Genomic DNA, 23,991 nt, shown 5'->3' with positions numbered 1-23,991 from the left:
TTAATCCAGATAGTCTGACTCCAGAGCCCAGGCTTCTAAAAAACTGTGATATACATAACATTTTTAAAGTGTCTGAAATATTAGGTTATTATATATGAATTTTTAAGAATTCTACTTCTTCATCTTCCTATAATTAAGAAATGTTCCTGAAAGTAATTAGCCACTTTGAAAATAAATCTGAAAAGAAAAAATGAAAAGCTGCCCTCATTATCTTACTGAATTTTAGTAGTCAGTAATTCTAAATTCAGTCTCTTTTTTTGCATGCAGGTTGCTTGAATGCCATTTTAAAAACATAATATGCTCATTAAAACAAAATTGCTAAAATGATTTCAGCTATTTAAATTGATTACAATTGTGAAGACTATGGTGCTGTGAAATATGCTAGAAGTGAAAAATAGAAAATTGTATCTGTGCTATTTTTAAAGCCTAGTATTTTGCCTGCTTATCACTAAAGACAAATCGAAAATATTTGCAGAAGCATAATTGTGAACAGAGTTTTTTGTTAATATTTTAATGCTTTTGCAATAAAACAATTGATTTTTACTTAATTTTAACAATAATCAACATGACTTAAACTAAATTTCTCATGAGTTATAACAATTTTAGATCTATAATGTCATTGTACATTTGTAAAGCCGATCCAATTATATTTTTCATAACCAGCTTAATAGTCAAGGCAAAAGTCTTACCATTGATACTTCCAACACCCTAGGATTAGCTAGACCTCAGCAGAATTTGAAAGCTGCTCATTCCATATCAGCTAGGCCCCTTATTTTAGTTGAATGAAATTGGACTACCTGAAAGCTATAAGCGAGGCCTAAAGTGTGAGAGAAATAATTCTGAATGTTTGATGGAGAAAAGGCCTGGTTTGGTGAGGCTCAACCACAGAAGGATGGGAAATAATAGTTAATTTCCCAAAATATGGTCCTTGGAAGAATAATTCTATAGGATGTTAATATGCAAAAAAGGTTCCAAAAGTCAAATATGTTTCGTGAACTCTGGATTAAAGGATGTGTTAAGAGCTGTTATTAATATGCTGCTGTGTATCATGAATCCTAACAAATATTCAATATATACAAGACTTTTTTCCCCTCATAAAACGTCTCATGAAACTGATGTTCATGAGAAGACACACTATTTGGGAAGTGATTGATAAAACTGATAGCAATGCTAAGTTTCTGCACTAAAGAGAGAAATTATTTTCCATGTGCCATCCAGAACTATCAGGATATTGAGAACTTCCAGTTTATATTACTGTATATTAGGTGTGTATGCTACCAGGAAGCAATCTTTCACCAGTTCTAATGTTCAGGTCCCCTATATTGATTAGTTGTGTTGGAGTTACTAGAACTAACAAGAGTTAAAAGAGGGGGGAAAATGACCATATATTTTGGTTCCCGTTTGGAAAAGCTAATGTAAATATTAAAACAAATAACACTTCGCTTATCAGGAAATCAGTTGAAAGCAAGAAGAAAACTATTTCTGTCTCATGGACTGGGCAATTCAACAGCAATCCTAGTAAGATTATAGAGATAAGAGTAGACAATCTTTGTTTACTTTTTTTCCCATCAGCTGGAGAGATAAAAGGCTTAAAAGGAGGAATAAGGGAGGCTAAGTACAGTTGACCCTTGAACAACACAGTTTTGAACTGCTTGGGTCCCTTATATGCAGATTTCTTTTGCTAAATATGGTACTACAGGCTCTGTGGTTGGTTGAATCCCCAAGTGCAACTGTGGTATGGAGGACCAACAGTGAAGTTATACTCGAATTTTCAACCACAAGGATGGTAGACAACCCTAACCTCCATATTGCTCAAGGGTCAACTGTATTTTAGATCCATTTAAGTCCATATTTTAAATGTCTAAGGAAGAGTATACTGTCTTACTTCTAGGGCTCTCTACTGACCAGTATTCTAAGAGAGGACTCTTACGCATTGCCAGTTACTTCTAAGTTTAATAAATGCAGTGTTGGCGAGTTAACATGGCCTAATAAGGCATGTGCTTTACAGAGCATTCTATGCTCTGCACCAAGAAGGCCAGGTAAACTCAACTGGGCAGAAATTGAACATGTCTGATGAGTTCCTTGCACAGATGAGTCTAAAGGCTTCTTGACCTAAGTCTGCTATACTGGGAGAGGGCGAGTTTTATTCACGCGAGTTGAACCAAGGAGGACTTTCTAGGATTACCAGTAAGAGAGAGAAGTTGAAAGTGATGTGAGGTTGCCAGAATGCCTATTCCTTCTGGAGGGCTAGAGAAGCTTGAAGTTTGGCGACAGATGCCATCATTCAGATTATTCTGTAGTGAGGCAGGTTCCCTACAGGGGAGAACTCTCAATAGGGTCCTCTTGCGAGGGAATACAGTAGAAAACTTGAAAGGGTAAGATTGTAGTGAATCAATAGTCAGTATGTGTTAGGTTCTGAATGCTGATTAAGTAATCCTTCAGTACTCTGCTGTCGCCTCCCACCCATGCTGGACTAATGTTTGTCCTCCCTGCGGGAAATGAACAAAAATTAACAGTCTAAGCTATGTTCTATAAAAAGTTTCTTTCTGGGGCTTCCCTGGTGGCGCAGTGGTTGAGAGTCTGCCTGCCGATGCAGGGGACACGGGTTCGTGCCCCGGTCCGGGAAGATCCCACATGCCGCAGAGTGGCTAGGCCCGTGAGCCATGGCCGCTGAGCCTGCGCGTCCGGAGCCTGTGCTCCCTAACGGGAGAGGCTACAACAGTGAGAGGCCCGCGTACCGCAAAAAAAAAAAAACAAAAAAAAAACAACTTTCCTTCTGTAACGGACACCAAAGTCTATTATTAGATGAATCCTAAGAACCAACTTTCTGGGCACACGTGAGTTGTCCGTTATAAATGCTAAAACCTGAAAAGAGAATCACAATGGAGGTACTAACTACCCTATCTGAAAAACCCTGTTTAGCTCAGTAATAAGTTGGTTAGAAAACAGGCAGGGGGAGAGCAGGGCAAGCAATCTGTCTGTAGCAAGTCTATTCACTTATCATGGATATCTATGTGGAGGTTCAACATTACTTACATTCGCACCAGGGTCACATCTGAAACATTGCAGTAGAGAATATTTCCCTGGGTATAACCTTTCCAGTATCATTTCATCTTGGCTTATAGCATCTTATTCATATAGCTTACTCTGAATCGAAGTACTGTACATCCCAGAGATCCTGGATTTTAAAACATATGGTTGCTCAGGTATGGACTGGATGGTAATAGCAAGCAGGCCTGGTCCAGCAACTCAAGCATCTTGGTGCTTATGACCCTGGAAGGAATCAACCCTTAACCCTGTAGACCCGAGGAGCTAAACTGGAGACCCACAGACTAGATCCATTCCACAGAGGTGCTTCCTTTGGCCCATGGTAACATTTTCTAAATTTCGAATTGGTTGCCATTTTTCAAATTTGAAATTTTAAAATTGGGAGAGTTCACAGAAAAAAATCAGGTGTCTGGCCTCTCTGAAAACTTAGGACACTGATGAGTCTTTATTTCTACATGATGTGTATTTTCCAATTTTCTTGCATTTTCCTGCCATGCATTTAACTCCTAAACATATATATTTTTATTACCTGTAGTCTAGTTTAATCATTTGCATTACCTACCTGGCATTTGAGCTTGTGACCTCTGTGTTAGATCCTTTGGGGGCAAGAGTTTCCTGAGAGCCATTCATCACAGGATTGGAGGAGCCATAATAGTATGTATGAGGACAGATAATGAGAAGGCAGCCTCCATTTTTGTCTCTTAGTAATGTGGCCTCTTTACTGTCAGTTCTTGCCCTGCCTGGCCATTACAACAGTCAGTCAGTAGAAAGCAAAAGTAGGGTAGAACAAAGAATAATGGTAAAGATCTTTGAGAATCTTTCCTATTGGTTAGCTACTGTGTGAAACGTTTTATCTTCATACTTTCCAATGAAACCTTCCCTGACCACTCTAGTTTAAATTGTACCCGCTACCAATACTTATTCTTTATAGCATTTATCATTATCATGTAACAGATGTTCTACTTTTAAATTTTATTGTCTGTCTCCCTGGTCCTAAAATGTAAGGTCATGCATGTCTAAAGCATAGTTGGCACTCAATACTCAATGAATGAATCAATGAATATAATCTCATTTAATCTTTTAAACTTTTCAAATCTATCCCATAGTTAATGTTTTAAGTTAGAAACCAATTCTTTTAATGTGCCTACAGCTGAAGTGGTTGGATGAGAAGTAAAAGATACGTGAAGCAGGTTGTAGGATATCTGCTTCCTGAGAACCAGACTAATGTTATTAGAGTGGGACTTTCTAAGACAGATGACACACTCCCAGAAATACATTCGAGTAACTTGCTCAAGGGAGAATTTTTCACAAAAGGCACACCTCCTCTCCTGCCCTCCAGGGATATATGTTACTGAGGGGGCATGTATGAGGTGCATACAATTTGAAAAGACTTCTTTCCTCCCTTTCCTCCTTTATGGAAGAAAGCATGCTTTCTCACCTCAAATCCTTGCTATAATGAATACTAAATGATGACCAAGGTCAATTTCCTGACCCAGTATTGATTGAAACTAAAAATTTTGTTTGGACTATCTAATTAAAATACATCAGACTTGAAAAAGGCTCATTGTTAGAATAGAAGATAGGGTTTATCATGTGACGTAGCACTGGGGTTACTTTTAGTAAAGACCTAGCTTAGAATCTGACTTTTCCTTTCAACCACTTGGTGGAGAGGAAATGAGTAACTTTCAAGAGAGCTACTTTTGTGTAGATTTTGCCTGTCCTGGCAGGGGTTGGGGCATGGTGCTTGCTGACAGAGGGGCTGGATTTAAATAGCTGCATTTGCTTTGTTTTTTGAGTATCACAAAAAGAAATCATCTGTATAAGGCCATGCCATCCATTCAGAGGAATTTGAACCCTTTATTCTTCTTTATTCACATCGAATACATGAGTTATTTTATCCCTCAGTATGGGAGGACAATATAGTTACAATGTTTTTCGTTTTTTGGGTTTTCTCCTATTAGGAATTCAAGTGGACTAAATTGCCGCTAAGGCCCAAATCATGAGTTCTAGTTACTTTTCTCTTTCGTAATTGTAAAGAATGCCTTTACCATTGTTAGCTAGCTTTCAAATTCATTTTATTGCCACTAAGAGGAATAGGATAACCAAGATGGCAATCTCTCACCCATTTACCTGAAATAAGTCCAATTTTCATTAGTACCTTTATATTCAAAGAATGATATAATACACAATAATGCGTTTTGATAGAAAACAAATGAATTCTTATAGTATTCTAGTTTTTCTATTTTTGCATTTTAAGTTATTTTCAGACTTACAGAAAAATAAACTAAGGGAGAAAAAAGGAAAGGTTACTAGGAGCAGAGACAGGAATTAAAGAACTAACTTTTCCTCTGTGGCCTACACCTTAGTTGAGGCTGTAGCTTTGTGATCTTGAAGAATCAATTAGAACAAATCCAGTTTTTTGGAAACATAATGGTAGCTGTGCTCCCAGGGACTATCCTTTCTTTCCATGCTATAAAAACAAAAACAAACAAACAAAAAAACTTTAAACACAGTGACTCGAAACACCTAAACCTTATCCTTCTTGCTAGTGCCCTCAGCCTTATCCCTAACCACTAGTAGAACCCTAAGATCTTTTCAAACAGCATACAGAAACATTGATAATAACCTTTGCCTCACCTAAATGAGCCAGAGAAAGATTACATGATCATTCCTTGATGCTCACTTTTTGTAGCATTTAACTATGGGCAGAAGTATTCTCCCTAGAGATGGCTCTCATTTGAATCCTGTTTCAAAGGGACTCAAATCTGTAGGTTTATGTACCCTCTGCCTATTTGAACCCTAGCAATATGACCTTGTCTCAGCATTGAATTTGGTTTTTAGTCATCTGGGCATTTATGTAGCTGTGGTACTTGCTACCATGTTATTCATTATTTCAATTTGAGGGATTTAGCTTCCTTTTTTGTTAAGCCCTAAAAAAAAAAATCAAAGAATATATTTTAGGGCACATTTATAAAAAATGACCACATGGTTCTCATAGCAAGTTAGGAAACTGAAAATTGCTGAAAATTAAGAATTCTAAGCAAAACGAATTGAAAAATGGAGTCCTTATACCTTGACCTTTTTCTCTATCTTCCTTACTCAATCCTGTGGAAGGACAGCTTTCACAACTGCTGGGGCCTGAGAGAATGTAATATCAGGTATGTTCATTGTTTCCATAAATTTTTTAAAAGGCTATAGAATAAGGTTCTACTTTCCCCCTTCAAGTCCTTCTGTCAGTGATGCTGGTGAAGCAAGAGGCCTTTTAGTAACTGTGCTCCGGAATCAGTGTCTCTTGTTGGGGAAGAAATAATTAGAATTTTTTTCACATTTTGTTTTTTGTTTTGTTTCTGAAGTTTACAAAATTAAAAAACAAATTCAAGGGCTTCCCTGGTGGCGCAGTGGTTGAGAGTCCCCCTGCTGATGCAGGGGACACAGGTTCGTGCCCCGGTCCGGGAAGATCCCACATGCCGCGGAGCGACTGGGCCCGTGAGCCATGGCTGCTGAGCCTGCGCGTCCAGAGCCTGTGCTCCGCAACGGGAGAGACCACAACAGTGAGAGGCCCGCGTACCGCAAAAAATAAATAAATAAAAAATAAAAAACAAATTCAAGTCTGATTATCCTGTCATTGTATATATTTTCCCTCCTTACCTGGTAACTTAACTGAAGAAACTTGTCAAACTGGAGAATTTAAGTTTCTGGATTTTAAGCTAACTGTTCTAAATACAAATTTAAATTAAAACTTCTTTTAAAACCTTTTTCTGATACTAGTTTGAAAAGTAAAATTTAAAGAGGTAATCATGAATGTGATACCCTGGTTGGTCATCTTCCATCAAGACATTAAAAAAAAAAAAAAAAAAAAGACTCCGTCATTGTCAACCTGACTAGTTCCTTGAAAGGTGTTTATACATCTCAACAGGAGAGTTTCTGCTTCTTTTGGAAATAAAGATAATGATCCATTAAGGATTTGCATGAAAGCTCCTCAGTTAAGTCCTTACTTGTTACCATCTTTATAACCATCAACCCTTCCCCAGTTTTGTGACCTTGTAAAAAAAACCAAACAAACCTGAGTAATACCTGAGAGCAAAGTCTCATAACAAGAAACACATCACTGCAAAGAAATTTATTTCAAACAGGGAAAACCTTTTTTAGTAATGTTTAAGAAATTGTGGGGTAAACCTGATTCAGGATGTTCCCTAAAAACCGGAGCAGATCTCTCCACTGAGACTACCTTATAACTGTATTCTATGCCAGTAAATAGTGGGAACGTTTTTCCTTACCATATGCTTGAAGGTTTTCAAGTTCTAGTAATAAGACATTGAAAATTCTACCTGGTTCTCTGCAATTCATCTGGTATGTTTTGATAGTTTGGAGGTGGATGTCCTGAGCAGACAAGCTGAAGCACTAAAAATTAACTCAGTTTTCTGAAATTAGAATATTGTTTCAGGTATTTTTTTTAACAACGGAAGACAAATGGAAAGTTATACATTTTTTTTCCAAGTCCAACCTAGGGAAAGCTTTTATTTCTGACCTATTCTGCTTAGATTGATTCCTTTCTCTCTAGTATCAGAGTTATCAGAAATACTTTCTAACTTCAGTTACATCTTGATGGCTCAGGAAGGAATAGTGTCTACATTTTTCTGCACTTACCCTGACGAAAGTCAGTGCCGGTGGAACATTGTCTTCAGTAATTTGTGGTCAAGTCTGATGCTCACATAAAATCTAGGAACCTTGCTCTTGTGGTATACCTCTTAAGTTAGTGGAGGCCACCAGGCAAAATATTTCCTAAATTTCTTAAGATACCTTGCTTTTTCAAATAAAAGATTCTATACTTGTTGATAGAATTTGAAGTATAAACTCTTTTGCCAAAATCTGACTTTAAGCAAGTTTATATTTCAAAATAATATTTATGTAATAATAATACCTATTATAGATACCTTTTATAAATTTCTTTTAATCCTCACAAAAATTTTATGGGCATTTTATCACTGTTTTACAGACTTGAAAATAAATGCTCATCTTGCCTAATATCACAGAGCTAATGAGTGGCAAATCTGGAACTCTTCTGCTTCTGTATCCTGTACCTTAGCACTATATCCTACTGTTTTAGATAGATTAGACTTGAAAGGTCCACCAATCAAGCTCAAGTAGCAGCTGCTTTATTCATCTATAATATATGATATAGGTCCTTTATCCTTATTAGCTATTAATTTATCAATACGAGACTTGCCTATTAATCTCAGATTTCTAAAAGTTCCATCAGAGCTGCTTTATTACTACACTAATCAGTTACTGGGAGATATTCTTATATGAAAAGTCTGTTTCACAAGTTCAAGGAGGATCAGTGAATCATATATTTTGCTATATGATCCTCTCAAGGATAAGTTGCCAGATTTTTTCTAAGTTAATTCCAACTCAGTGAAAGTTGTTTTTAAATACTGAAGGTAAAAACAGCATTATTTTTAACCTTTAATAAACAAGAATCCCATAATAGATGTGGCATGAAAATTAGAATTGGTGAATCATTCAATAAATTATACTAGGAAAATTAGCTAACCTTGTGGAAAATTTTTAATTAGATTTCTACTTCATAACTTATAGAAAAATAAATTTTAGAGGAATTAAGTACAATACCTAAAGACCTAAATGTGAAAAACAAAACTTTAAAAAGAAAACATGGGATATCTTAATGACATTGGGATAGAGAAGGATTTCAAAATAAGACACAAAAAGCACAGATTATAAATGAAAAGATTGATATATTTGACTGCCTGGAAATTAAAAACTTCTCTGCATCTCAAGACTCCAAAAACAAAATGCAAATACAAGCTACAACTAGAGAAGATATTAGCAACACTTCTAAGCAATAGAAGATTACTATGTGGACTACATAGTAAATATTCCCATTTTTAAATGTGTAGTTCCTTGAACAGTGGTTCTTCAGATGTGATCCTCTGACTAGCAGTATCAGCATCACTGGGAACTTTTTAGAAATCCAGGTTGTCAAGGTCCCTGCTCCAGACTACTGAATCAGAAACTGTCATCTCTAACAAGCTCTCCAGGTGATTCTGATGCATGATAAAATTGGATAGCCATTGCATTAGAGTAAACTCAAATGGTAAATAATATGATAGTCTCATCGTCAATCAGAAAATGTAAAATAAAACAGTGAGATACTTTTTCATACTTATAAGATTAGCTAAAATGGAAATCTTAAGTTTTAACAAGGATGTGGAGAAATTGTAGCATTGCTGTTGGAAATAAAAATAGGCATAACAGTTTTGGCGAGCAATTTGGGAATACCAACAAAGTTGAAGATGTGCATCTTATATGACCAAGTACTTCTACTTTTAGGGAAGTTCGTACTATAGAAAAAACTCCCACTCAAGGACACAAGTCACAAATAAAAATTTTTATTGCAGCACTATTTGAAATAATGAGACTTTATAACAACTGTCTGTCATAAAGAAGTGGAACCCTGGGGGCTTGTAAATTTCAGGGGCTGGAGGGGGATGAGGAAGAACCAGCAAGGTGATGGAGAAGGAGAAGCCATTTGGGGAGCAGGAAAGCTGATATCTTCTCCCATTTACTGATCAATCCGTCTCAGGAAAGGCAGATTTACAAAGGTCTTAAGACTGAGGGTATTGGACTCAGTTGGATCTGGATTCAAATCTCCATCACAAACAAAAATTTTAGAAATAAAGTTTGCAGCTAAAGATGTCCTTCGTGAGCCGGAGGAAGATGGCGGAAGAGTAAGACGCGGAGATCACCTTCCTCCCCACAGATACATCAGAAATTCATCTACACGTGGAACAACTCCAACAGAACACCTACTGAACGCTGACAGAAGACCTCAGACCCCCCAAAAGGCAAGAAACTCCCCACATACCTGGGTAGGTCAAAAGAAAAAAAGAATAAACAGAGACAATAGGATATGGACGGGACCTGCACCAGTGGGAGGGAGCCGTGAAGGAGGGAAGGTTTCTACACACTACAAGCCCCTTCGAGGGCGGAGACTGCAGGTGGCGGAGGGGGAAAGCTTCGGAGTAGCGGAGGAGAGCACAGCAACAGGGGTGTGGAGGGCAAAGCAGAGAGATTTTGGCACAGAGGATCGGTGCCCTCGGGCACACACCAGCCCGAGAGACTTGTCTGCTCGGCCGCCAGGGCGGGCGGGGCTGGGAGCTGAGGCTCGGGTATCGGCTTTCAGTCGGAGCGCAGGGAGAGGTCTGGGGCTGGCGGCAGGAAGAGACCCTGAAGGGGTTAGTGCTAGCCCGGAGGGAGTCCGGGGAAAGGGTCTGGAGCTACCGGAGAGGCAAGAGACTTTTTTCCCTTTTGTTGCCTGGTGCGCGAGGAGAGGGCATTCCCCTCCCTCCCCTCTGCCTGAGTGAGCCAGAGCCCCCGAATCATCGGCTCCTTTAAACCCGTCCTGTCTGAGCGAAGAACGGACGCCCTCCGGCGACCTACGCGCAGAGGCGGGGCCAGGTCCAAGGCTGAGACCCAGGAGCTGTGAGAGCAGAGACAGGGAAATCTCTCTGTGCAGCCTCCGAGGCAGCGGATTAAAGCTCCACGGTCCATTTGATGTGCCCTGCGTCTGTGGAGTGCATGAATGGACAGCGAATCATCCCAAATTGAGGAAGTGGACTTTGAGGACAAGATTTAAGACTTTCCCCCCCTTTTTTTTTTCCTCTTTTTACAACGAATTATCTCAAATTAAGGAGGTGGACTTAGCAAGATTTCAGACTTTTCGCCCTTTTCCTCTTTTTACAACGAATTATCCCAAATCGAGGAGGTGGACTTGGAGAGCAAGATTTTTGATTTTTCCCCCTGCTCTCTTTTTGTGAATGTGTATGTGTAATCTTCTGTGTAAGATTCTCTCTGTATAGCTTTGCTTCCACCATATGTCCCAGGGTTCTTTCGGTCCGTGTTTTTTTTCAATAATTACTTTTTAATTTTAATAACGCTACTATATTTCATACTTTATTCTATTTTACTTTACCTGCTCTTTCTTTTTTTCCTCCCTTCCCTTCCTCCCTCCCTCCCTCCGCTCCTCCTTTCCTTCTTTCTTTTTCTTTCCTCCATCCCTCCCTCCCTCCCACCCTTCTTCTTTCCACTTTCTTTTTCTTTCCTTCCTCCCTCCCTCCCTCCTGTCTTTCTTTCTTTCTTTCCTTCCTCCCTCCCTCCCTCTCTTCTTCCATTCACTCTTCCTTTTGCTTTCATTCCTCCCTCCTTTCTTTCCTTTCTTTCCATCCTTCCTCCCTCCCTCCTTTCTTTCTTTCTTCCTTCCTTACTTCCCTTCTTCCTTTCTTTCAATCTCTCTTTCTTTCTTCTACTAATTATTTCTTTCTACTTTTTCTCACTGTTATTCTGAGCCGGGTGGATGAAAGGCTCTTGGTGCTGCAGCCAGGAGTTAGTGCTGTGCCTCTGAAGTGGGAGAGCCAACTTCAGGACACGGGTCCACAAGAGACCTCCCAGCTCCACATAATATCAAGCAGCGAAAATCTCCCAGGGATCTCCATCTCAACACCAGCACCCAGCTTCAGTCAACGACCAGCAAGCTACAGTGCTGGTCACCCTATGCCAAGCAACTAGCAAGGCAGGAACACAACCCCACCCATTAGCAGAGAGGATACCTAAAAACATAATAAGGCCACAGGCACCCCAAAACACACCACCAGACGTGGACCTGTCCACCAGAAAGACAAGATCGAGCTTCAACCACCAGAACACAGGCATTAGTCCCCCCCACCAGGAAGCCTACACAACCTACTGAAACAACCTTAGCCACGGGGGACAGACACCAAAAACAACGGGAACTACGAATCTGCAGCCTGCAAAAAGGAGACCCCAAACACAGTAACATAAGCAAAATGAGAAAGCAGAAAAACACACAGCAGGTGAAGGAGCAAGATAAAAACCTACCAGACCTAACAAATGAAGAGGTAATAGGCAGTCTACCTGAAAAAGAATTCAGAATAATGATAGTAAAGCTGATCCAAGATTCTATTTCCCAGATCCAAAATCTTGGAAATAGAATAGACAATATGCAAGAAACAGTTAACAAGGACCTAGAAGAACTAAAGATGAATCAAGCATCGATTAAAAACACAATAAATGAAATGAAAAATACTCTAGATGGGATCAATAGCAGAATAACTGAGGCAGAAGAACGGATAAGTGAGGTGGAAGATAAAATAGTGGAAATAACTGATGCAGAGAAAAATAAAGAAAAAAGAATGAAAAGAACAGAGGACAGTCTCAGAGACCTCTGGGACAACATTAAACGCACCAACATTCGAATTATAGGGGTTCCAGAAGAAGAAGAGAAAAAGAAAGGGACTGAGAAAATATTTGAAGAGATTATAGTTGAAAACTTCCCTAATATGGGAAAGGAAATAGTTAATCAAGTCCAGGAGGCACAGAGAGTCCCATACAGAATAAATCCAAGAAGAAATACGCCAAGACACATATTAATCAAACTGTCAAAAATTAAACACAAAGAAATCATATTAAAAGCAGCAAGGGAAAAACAACAAATAACACACAAGGGAATCCCCATCAGGTTAACAGCTGATCTCTCAGCAGAAACTCTACAAGCCAGAAGGGAGTGGCAGGACATAATTAAAGTGATGAAGGAGAGAAACCTGCAACCAAGATTACTCTACCCAGCAAGGATCTCATTCAGATTTGATGGAGAAATTAAAACGTTTACAGACAAGCAAAAGCTGAGAGAGTTCAGCACCACCAAACCAGCTTTACAACAAATGCTAAAGGAACTTCTCTAGGCAAGAAACACAACAGAAGGACTATACCTACAATAACGAACCCAAAGCCATTAAGGAAATGGGAATAGGAACATACATATCAATAATTACCTTAAATGTAAATGGACTAAATGCTCCCACCAAAAGACACAGAGTGGCTGAATGGATACAAAAACAAGACCCATATATATGCTGTCTACAAGAGACCCACTTCAGACCTAGAGACACATACAGATTGAAAGTAAGGGGATGGAAAAAGATATTCCATGCAAATGGAAATCAAAAGAAAGCTGGAGTAGCAATTCTTATATCAGACAAAATAGACTTTAAAATAAAGACTATTAGAAGAGACAAAGAAGGACACTACATAACGATAAAGGGATCGATCCAAGAAGAAGATATAACAATTGTAAATATTTATGCACCCAACATAGGAGCACCTCAATACATAAGGCAAATACTAACAGCCATAAAAGGGGAAATCGACAGTAACACAATCATAGTAGGGGACTTTAACACCCCACTTTCACCAATGGACAGATCATCCAAAATGAAAATAAATAAGGAAACACAAGCTTTAAATGATACATTAAACAAGATGGACTTAATTGATATTTATAGGACATTCCACCCAAAAACAACAGAATACACATTTTTCTCAAGTGCTCATGGAACATTCTCCAGGATAGATCATATCTTGGGTCACAAATCAAGCCTTGGTAAATTTAAGAAAATTGAAATTGTATCAAGTATCTTTTCTGACCACAATGCTATGAGACTAGACATCAATTACAGGAAAAGATCTGTAAAAAATACAAACACATGGAGGCTAAACAATACACTACTCAATAATGAAGTGATCACTGAAGAAATCAAAGAGGAAATTAAGAAATACTTAGAAACAAATGACAATTGAGACACGACGACCCAAAACCTATGGGACGCAGCAAAAGCAGTTCTAAGGGGGAAGTTTATAGCAATACAATCCCACCTTAAGAAACAGGAAACATTTCGAGTAAACAACCTGACCCTGCACCTAAAGCAATTAGAGAAAGAAGAACAAAAAACCCCCAAAGTTAGCAGAAGGAAAGAAATCATAAAGATCAGATCAGAAATAAATGTCATAAAGAAATGGATAAACTGGTTTCAGTCCGTATAACAAACACAACTGTATAATCTAAAAAGTGAAAGAATTCTGAAGCAAATATGGTAAAAAGTTAACATCTTTTAAATATGGATAGTGATACATGTGTACCTACTTTGTATACTTTGGTTGAAATACTTTATCATTTTAAATTTAAAAATTAAATGGGGTATTAAAATATTAAAAGGAGTACCATCTGTCTCTGTCTTACATTTCAGGATTCTGCTTCAAAAGGTGGTTGAGTTTGGATAAACCAGAATCTTCGATCTAGTTGAGGGGGGAGGTGTAACTAGATACCGAAAAACTTTTTTTTAGCAATCAATAAATGCAAATTAATTGAGTATAAATCCCTGAGTAATTGCTGTGGCCCAAAGTAAAGGGACAAACAGGCATATTATAGGACCTTGTGTACAAAATCTATGAGTTGAATTTTTTTTTTTTTTTTGCGGTACGCGGGCCTCTCACTGCTGTGGCCTCTCCCATTGCGGAGCACAGGCTCCGGACGCGCAGGCTCAGCGGTCATGGCTCACGGGCCCAGTCGCTCCACGGCATGTGGGATCCTCCCGGACCGGGGCATGAACCCGCGTCCCCTGCATCGGCAGGCGGACTCTCAACCACTGCGCCACCAGGGAAGCCCTAGAGTTGAATTTTTTAACTAGGTTTTTTTTTTTTTTTTTTAAATAAAGTGGGAGAGAGCATGAAGGCTGTATATTCTAAACTGGTACTTCTTAACTTTTTTTTATCCCGTGTCTCATTTTGATAAACATAAATATCTTATATTCTTGGTTAATATAATTTGAAATTTCAAAATATGTTAAACACTATTCTAAAAATGAGTGAATGAAAGCTTTTGTGATTAGAGAGGAGGAGCCCAGTTCCTCTCTCAGTGTTTTTATCTGCATATCTAAAAGGGATCTTCAGTTCTCTCAGAAGTGCTAGGGGGAAAGGTCTGACTTGCTATATTAATCAGGACGGGCAAGGCTATGCTGCCGAAACAAAGGAAGCTTGAAATATCAGTGGCCTAACCAGAAGAACTTATTTTCATTCACACTACATGTATAGCACAAATCATTGGAGGACCCCGTTCCACGTAGTCCCTCAGGAACCCACACTGACAGACATTGCCATGTTGTAGCCTCACCACTGAAACACAGGACTGCCAAGGTGCCACAAAGGGGGAAAAAGGATATAGAGGTGACACATTGGTTCTTAACTATGTCAGCTGAGAAATGAAATGCGTCACTTGTGCTAAGTTCATGGCCCTAAACTAACTGCAGAGGAGGCTGAGAAATGTAGATGAGCAGATGGAACATTTGATGAACTGTCTCTGTTCCTTATTCTCTTCACCACTTTACTTACACCTCATAGAAAGAATTAGATAGCTTCATGCTCCTCGTTCCTCATGTGAATATTCTTTATCAGCCAAAGTTTCAGAGGGGAAGGGCATAGGAGTGGTAGAATTCGAACACAAACTCCACCTTGATCCTCCAAAAGTACCTTGATCCTGTATATTTTGCCTTACACCTTTAATTTTCTCTGGATCACATGATATCAAAGTGAATGTTGAATCTGGTTGTTTGCTATATGCTTTTCTGTCTAGGATGTGAAAGAGCAAAGCACTATCTAGGTCATTTGCAACATTAAGTCTGTAATATTGCTTTGTTTTCATACCCAAAGTTTCTGAAAAACCGGCTACATAAGTGTATGCTTATGTAAATGGGATGACTGAATGATTGACACACAAGGTCTGCTTACTTACGGGGAAGTAAACAGGGAGATTTTTACCAAAAATTCTCCAAAGGGGTTTCCTGGAATGTCTTTGACATCTAAATCAAACTTTAGTTCCAAGATTCCTTGGATATCTTCTTGCAAAGATTGAACTGTGTGAGAGAGAAGTCCCCATAAGCTTTTGGGCAAGATTTTCAACTCCAGTAGTGGGAAATCATCACCTTAGTTCATTCAACAGACTAGATAATATTTGAGGTTCCCCCTAAACTTGAAGACATTTTCAATAACTTTGCTTTGAGAACTTAACTTCTTCAACTCAAGAAAATGAAGACTTTTCAGACTAATGAGTAGAGATGTTGTTGTTTGTCATTTGAAGTTTCAGGTCAGATATTCAGATATATCTGCCAAATATGCCAAGCACTATTAAAAATTGTGATTTTTTTTATTGTAAAATACACTTAACATAAAGTTTATCATTAGTGATATTTATTATAGTATATTCACAATGTTATGTAAACACTACCTCTAACCAGGTCTAAAACATGATTTCATCACCCCAAAAGGAAACCCGTTAAGCAGTCAGTCCTGTTACTCCCCTCCTCCCAGTCCTTGGCAGCCACTAATCTTTCTCTCTCCATGGATTTGACTGTTCCGGGTATTTCATAAAAGTGAAAGCATTTGATATGTGGCTTTTTGTGCCTGGCTTCTTTCGCTTAGCATGATGTTTTCAGGGTTCATCCATGTTGCAGCATGTATCAATACTTCATTTCTTTTTATGGCTGAGTTTTTAAATTATAATTTTCTTAAAATTTATGCAGTTGGTCTTTTTCCTAATACTCTAAAAATAGAGCAGCTTTGTCCTTCATTTCATAAATGCATCAAACATATTTCTTTTTGACAACCAATGAATCTCCACTTGGAACAGAAAACTAATTCTTTATTTGTTGGCGGCATTGGGTCTTTGTTGTTGCTGTGCTCGGGCTTTCTGTAGTGGCGAGCGGGGGGGCTACTCTTCGTTGCGGTGTGCGGGCTTCTCATTGCAGTGACCTCTCGTTGTGGAGCACGGGCTCTAGGCACGCGAACTTCAATAGCTGTGGCACGCGGGCTCTAGAGCACAGGCTCAGTAGTTGTGGCGCACGGGCGCAGTTGCTCTGCGGCATGTGGGATCTTCCCGGACCAGGAATCAAACCTGTGTCCCCTACATTGGCAGGTGGATTGTTAACCACTGTGCCACCTTGGAGGTCCAAAACTTTTATTCTCAATGTTTAAATCTTTACAAAGTATATCAAATAATCTGAGGTTTAACATACTTGCCAAATGATATTCTTGCCTTGATAATCAAGCAAGGTTACGGTCTTCTACACCACTGATCATTGTTTTGGAAGCCAGTGATTAGCCGTAAATGACAAGTGTATCCAAAACCAAAAATCCTCGTGGTGAACTCAGCTTTGCTGGACTGGAATGCCATCACTATACACTTGCATTGTTTTGTTCTCATTTGCTTCATAGAATTTTGATAATCAGTTTTAGTAAACTCCCCCAATTTTTTCTTCTGTGTGTTGAGTCCTACATAACAAATAAAAGAGTGATTGACAGTAGTAAGGTTTCATTGTTTGAAAGGCAAAAAAAGGGGGACAGCAGTGAGTTTGATCTTTTTCAAAACTATTCCATCTTTAAATTAAATCTCTTTGGCACTTTATCCTAATTTGGATTATCTTCTGAATTCCTTCTGGAATTTCTTCTCTGTTCTTTTCTCTAGCATATATAAAAATTGAAAACTGTAGCATCCAAGGTTTCTCCAACAGTATGAAGTTGTTTTATTCTTAGTCATCAAAAATGATGTGTTTTTCATTTGATGTTTTTTAAGTGAGGTATAACTGACATAACATTATATTAGTTTCAGGTGTACAACATAATGATTTGATACTTGTATATACAGGTACACTTCATTTTATTGCGCTTTATTACACTTTACAGATACTGCCTTTTATTTATTTATTTATGTATTTTGCGATATGTGGGCCTCTCACTGCTGTGGCCTCTCCCGTTGCGGAGCACAGGCTCCGGACGTGCAGGCTCAGTGGCCATGGCTCACGGGCCCAGCCGCTCCGCGGCATGTGGGATCTTCCCGGACCGGGGCACGAACCCGTGTCCCCTGCGTCAGCAGGCAGACTCTCAACCACTGCGCCACCAGGGAAGCCCTGCATTTTTTATCAATTGAAAGTTTGTGGTAAGCCAGCCTGAATTGTCAGATGATGGTTAGCATGTTTTTAGCAATAAAGTATTTTTAATTAAGACATGTACCTTGTTTTATTAAACGTAATGCTATTGCATACTTGATAGACTATAGTATAGGGTAAAGATAACTTTTATATGCACTAATAAACCAAAAAATGTGTGTGACTTGCTTTATTGCAGTATTTGTTTTATTGGAGTGGTCTGAAACTGAACCTATAGCACCTCGAGGTATGCTTGTATTGCAGAATGATCACCCCAGTAAATCTAGTTAACATCCGTCACCATACATAAGTTTTCTTACGACAGGAACTTTCAAGATCTACCATCCTAGCTACTTTCAAATATGCAATACAGTATTATTAATTGTAATCACCATGCTGTACATTATATCCCTATGACATTCATTTTATAACTGGAAATTTTTACCTTTTTGACCTCCTTCACCCATTTTCCCCACTCCCACTCCCACCCCCCACCTCAGGCCACCACCAGTCATCACTGTATCCGTGGGCTCAGGGTTTTTTTGTCTGTCTTGTTGTTGTTTTTAGATTCCACGTATAAAGAAGGTCATACGGTGTTTATCCTTTTTTGTCTCACTTATTTCACTTAGCATAGTGCCCTCCAGGTCCATCCATGTTGCCACAAATGGCAAGATTTCACTCATTTTTATGGCTGAATAATACTCCATTGAGAGAGAGAGTTTCTTTATCCAAAAAAAATGATGTTTTGTGTTGTGTTTTCTCAGACTTTGCTCATAATAATAACCATGGTTTTTTTGGTAACATAATCTATTTTCGATTTAATACGATAGACACTGTTGGGATTAAGTGGGTGATGTTAATAATATTGAACAAGAGGTATTTTGGGGATGATATTTATTTATTTATTTTATTACTTATCTCCATTACATCATTTTATTTTATTTTTTTAACATCTTTATTGGAGTATAATTGCTTTACAATGGTGTGTTAGTTTCTGCTTTATAACAAAGTGAATCAGTTATACATATATGTACGTCCCCATATCTCTTCCCTCTTGCGTCTCCCTCTCTCCCACCCTCCCTATCCCACCCCTCTAGGTGGTCACAAAGCACGGAGCTGATCTCCCTGTGCTATGTGGCTGCTTCCCACTAGCTATCTGTTTTACGTTTGGTAGTGTATATATGTCCATGACACTCTCTCACTTCGCCCCAGCTTACCCTTCCCCCTCCCCGTATCCTCAACTCCATTCTCTAGTAGGTCTGTGTCTTTATTCCTGTCTTGCCCCTAGGTTCTTCATGACCTTTTTTTTTTAGATTCCATATATATGCGTTAGCATACGGTATTTGTTTTTCTTTTTCTGACTTACTTCACTCTGTATGACAGACTCTAGGTCCATCCACCTCACTACCAATAACTCAGTTTCGTTTCTTTTTATGGCCGAGTAACATTCCATTGTATATATGTGCCACATCTTCTTTATCCATTTATCTGTTGATGGACACTTAGGTTTCCATGTCGTGGCTATTGTAATTAGTGCTGCAGTGAACATTGTGGTACATGACTCTTTTTGAATTATGGTTTTCTCAGGGTATATGTCCAGTAGTGGGATTGCTGGGTCATATGGTAGTTGTATTTGTAGTTTTTTAAGGAACCTCCATACTGTTCTCCACAGTGGCTATATCAATTTACATTCCCACCAACAGTGCAAGAGGGTTCCCTTTTCTCCACACCCTCTCCAGCATTTATTGTTTCTAGATTTTTTGATGATGACCATTCTGATGGGTGTGAGATGATATCTCATTGTAGTTTTGATTTGCATTTCTCTAATGATTAATGATGTTGAGCATTCTTTCATGTGTTTGTTGGCAATCTGTATAGCTTCTTCAGAGAAATGTCTATTTAGGTCTTCTGCCCATTTTTGGATGAGGTTGTTTCTTTTTTTGATATTGAGCTGCATGAGCTGCTTGTAAATTTTGGAGATTAATCCTTTGTCAGGTGCTTCATTTGCAAATATTTTCTCCCATTCTGAGGGTTGTCTTTTTGTCTTGTTTATGGTTTCCTTTGCTGTGTAAAAGCTTTTAAGTTTCATTAGGTCCCATTTGTTTATTTTTGTTTTTATTTCCATTTCAACAGATTAAAGTGGGGAAAGGCTGGAGGCAGGGAAAGCAGGTAGACATTTTTAGTAATTCAAGAATCATTGTAAGTTCCTTACGGGCAAGGGCTATTGTTGTGTTGTTCATATGTCTATTTCCAGTCTTTGTATAGGTTGTGATACACAGTATAAGTTCATAGTTATAAATCATTTGTGGAACATTGCAGAAAGTAAACTTAGTGAATAAATAAATGAGTAAATGAATTCTCCTTTATTTTTAAAAGAAGGACAGCTAAAGACTTAAACTAATGTGGTGGCTGGGAAAATAAAGAGACTAGAAGAACATGGTGGAAAGAGTTAAGAAGGCTAAATGAAGGATTAGAGTGTAATACACCAAGAGGAACAAAACTAGGCAGACTCCAAAACTGAACACTGGGAAACTAGATTAAAGTAGGTGCTAAGTAACAACTGAGAAAGAAAATGCCTGTTTATGTGTAGGGGTTTTTTGTTGTTGTCAAGGGAAGAGTTATGCAGGATAATTGCTGATCAGTCTGTCAGATATTAAAGCAAGAGCTAATTGGAAAATACGCCATAGACAGTGGAATGAAAAAAAATGTGGATTTGAGAGTTAATTGCATGTAATTGATTAAGTCATTCTATGGATAAATTCTAAGATTAAACTGTTTCGTGAATGAATTCTGGTGAGAATAAGAATAGGCTAAATTATATCATTGTAAGCTTTTTTAAAAAATTGGATCTATGTTGGAGCTATGCTTTATTGTGTAAGAATAAATTCTGCCACCAAGAATGCCAGTAATCTGTCCATATTTTCCATTGCAATGCAATTCAGTTGTAATGAATTAGGCTACCAAAATCTTATTATGATTTTTTAATTGCAGTAGGATTTGTGGCACATTTAAAGCTATCCTGTGGCAAATTCAGCTGGGAAAGAAAACTATACAGTTCTCTGCATAGCAGAAATTTTCTTAAAGGGTACATTTATAGACAAAATGACAAAGTTGCACAACAGTAGTGTTAGACAGTCTTATAAGTAGGTTCTCCAAATAGCATCCACTGTCGCAAGTCAGAGAATAATTACATCTGCATAGCATGGAACAGATTGTTGGTTGTACTTTGGAACAGCTGGCCTTCCGTATCCACAGGTTCTGCATTCGCGGATTAGACCAACCCCGGATCAGATTTGATTCCTCGGTTATGGAGGAAATGTGCATAAGGAGGACTAACTGTATAACACCATTTTACATAAAGAACTTGTGTATCTGTGGATTTTGGTATCCATGGAGGGGAGAAGGGGATTCCTGGAACCAATTATCCACGGATATTGAGGGATAACTATATTTTTAAACCTCAATTCCACCCCCACTGACAGTAGCATCATCAGTCACATGTTCTAGATTTTTGAGAAATAGAAAAGAAGCCTAGAAATCATCTCATTCATTTCACATTTCTAAGGAAAATCCGCCAGAGCATGGAAGCCTCATAACCAGTTAAATAGTTAGGCTAAGGCCAGTTAATAAATAGTCTCTTGACTCCCAATCTAGTACTTTTCCTGTAATATTGCACAACCCTCCTTCTTTAAATGTGATTTAAAATGAGAAATTTTCATCTAAGCATTGATTTATGGTTTTATTTATACCTAGAATGTAAGAATTAATAGGAAAGTACCATTTTCTCTTACTAACCAACTTTTTATATGCAATAAATTTATCACACAACTTGACTGTATTATTTTACTGATAAGAATAAAGCCTAGATTCTGTTTTCTTTGCCAAGTGATTCATTCCACCTGGTTTAAATTTAGATAGTATTTTTAGGGAGGTGTTAGTAAATTTTGTTGAGGGAGAAACAAGAATTTTTTAAATGATCTTTCTTTTTAATCCTTTTTTAACCAGCAAGAAGTTGAGAAGTTTACAGACCTAGAGAAACTCTACCTCTACCTTCAGCTGCCTTCTGGTCTCAGCAATGGAGAGAAAAGGTAATATCACTTTTTGTCTTTGCCTCAATTACAGTGTTTATGTGTGTGTTGTGGTGGTTATTGCTTTGCACTATTCCTAAAATCATCAGGAAACAGACTGTCAAAACAGTAGATATTTTTAGTCTTTGATCATATTTGGTTAAGTGTTTACCCATAGTTTTTGCGAATTCATTTGTGTACCTGGGTGAATGCTGTGAAATGCAGTTGGGTTATGTTTTATAAACAGATTAGTGTATTTATACAGTATGGCAGATTTTGAAAATTGAACAGAAAACCAAAGAATAAACAGATAAGTATTGTGAGCAATAAAGTGCAAGAGTTTTTTTAGGTACTGTCAGGTAAGCAGATCACAGAGCATAAAAAAGAAAAAAAATGAATTGCCTGTATGGCACCTGAATTTATGGTAAATGTGTGATGTTTTAAGTGCTTGCGGGGTATTACTCTATTTTCATTAGTACACATATTTAATAGCCTCATTTTGAAAATATAGAGAAAAGTTGTTGGTTCATGGATTCTGTTCTTAAAGGAGTTTCTCTACCCTTTTAAGTATTTCTCAGAGTTTATTTCATTCATATAAGTTATGCTTAACATTACTTTAAAAGTATAGGTATGAAAAGAACTGGAATGAAAAATCTGTTGCTTTTACTTTTTTCCCCTTGGACCACATTTTGTAACTATTTTAATAATTTTCTGTCCTAGAAATTGCTCAGTAATTTCTTTGAAAATACATAAATTATTGTTTTCGTAGCTGAGATGAATGTCAGAGTCAAGTGAGGAGCTTCCCTCATGTTATAAGAGATACTGCCAGATAATTAAAATTTATGATGTTTAGTGGAGGTGTTGTCCTAGAGAGGAGGACTGGTTACAGAAAGGACCATAGAGAGAGACTTGTCCTCTCAGGATCTCTCCAGTGTGAATTCCATTCTGGAGCATAGAGGCTTTAGTAAGATTCAGGGTAGTTACTTGAGAATGCTAAGCAAATAGAAAATAAACAATTTTTTCCATAACTTTCATTTTATAGTTTGATGATTTGGTAAGTTTAGGCAAATGAACAGGCAAGTAAGTAAACAAATATCCCCTTAGAGGTAATTTTGGCCAAAACAAATGCCTTATGTTTTCAATGCTCCATCATCTCTGCCAGTTTAGAGACCGTGGTGGGGAGGGAACAGGGCAATAACTTTAGTCAGACACTAGCTATAGAAAATGGCTCACAACCACAGGTGGACAATTTGTATTTGGATAACTGGGCATATACTTTATGTCCTGAGTTTGGTTTGGTCATTTATAGTGAGTTTACACACAGTCCTTTAGTGGAACGTTTAGGCCTGGTTCAAAAATTATCAATGAATTGCTGTCTACTTCAGCTAAAACATGATTTTGTTTTATGATTAGTGATCAGAATGCCATGTCATCTAGTCGGGCACAGCAAATGCATGCCTTTTCCTGGATTCGGAATACCCTAGAGGAGCATCCTGAGACTTCACTGCCCAAACAGGAAGTCTATGATGAGTACAAGTAAGTATTATGTGTATATGTCAGGCATGCAGTGTATTAAAGAGATTAAGTACTATACTTGGCTACAATGGTTTGTTTTATCATTGGCGAATATCATACTGGTATATGAGAGTTTAACTTAGAAATCTCTAAGATTCCATCCATCTCTAAGCTCCTCTGGTAGCGTGTGTAATAAAGAACAGGATTACTGAATAAAAAGATTTCTTTAGAGTTCTTCTGGATCACAGGAGGGATGTCTGAGGGCAGAGGGACAATGGAGTAGGGTTGGTGAATAAAAGGATTCCTGTAAGGTTCTTAAGGATGACAAGAAGGGTGTGTCTGGGGTTCGTAGAGGGACAGTGGATGGCAATAAATAAATCAATGCATAAGGAAAAACTAAAACATGGTTTTTTTTAGATTTCTTAAACGTCTTTTTCATGAATCCAAAACTTTTCTAATCATTTTCTGTGCCAACCCGAGAAAAAGCTAAGTATCTGGAATGTTGTGAATTA

The 23,991-nt window shown here is 38.1% G+C and overlaps 1 protein-coding gene across 1 annotated transcript in view; it reads left to right on the top strand.

The window, feature by feature from the left end:
• RFX7 (regulatory factor X7) overlaps window positions 1-23,991 on the top strand; it is a gene marked incomplete at both ends in the record, with an annotated part of 164,116 nt that overhangs the window by 65,951 nt on the left and 74,174 nt on the right. The window contains 2 exons of the mRNA XM_079700410.1: window positions 21,903-21,985; window positions 23,378-23,500. Coding sequence (XP_079556536.1) covers window positions 21,903-21,985; window positions 23,378-23,500 — 206 coding nt within the window. The remainder of the gene's footprint in view (window positions 1-21,902; window positions 21,986-23,377; window positions 23,501-23,991) is intronic.

The sequence above is a fragment of the Hyperoodon ampullatus genome, assembly GCF_949752795.1.
Source record: "Hyperoodon ampullatus genome assembly, chromosome: 3".
Classification (NCBI taxonomy): Eukaryota; Metazoa; Chordata; class Mammalia; order Artiodactyla; family Ziphiidae; genus Hyperoodon; species Hyperoodon ampullatus.
The sequence above is the reverse complement of the archived record's forward strand: the minus strand, read 5'-3'. Positions and strand labels throughout refer to the sequence as shown.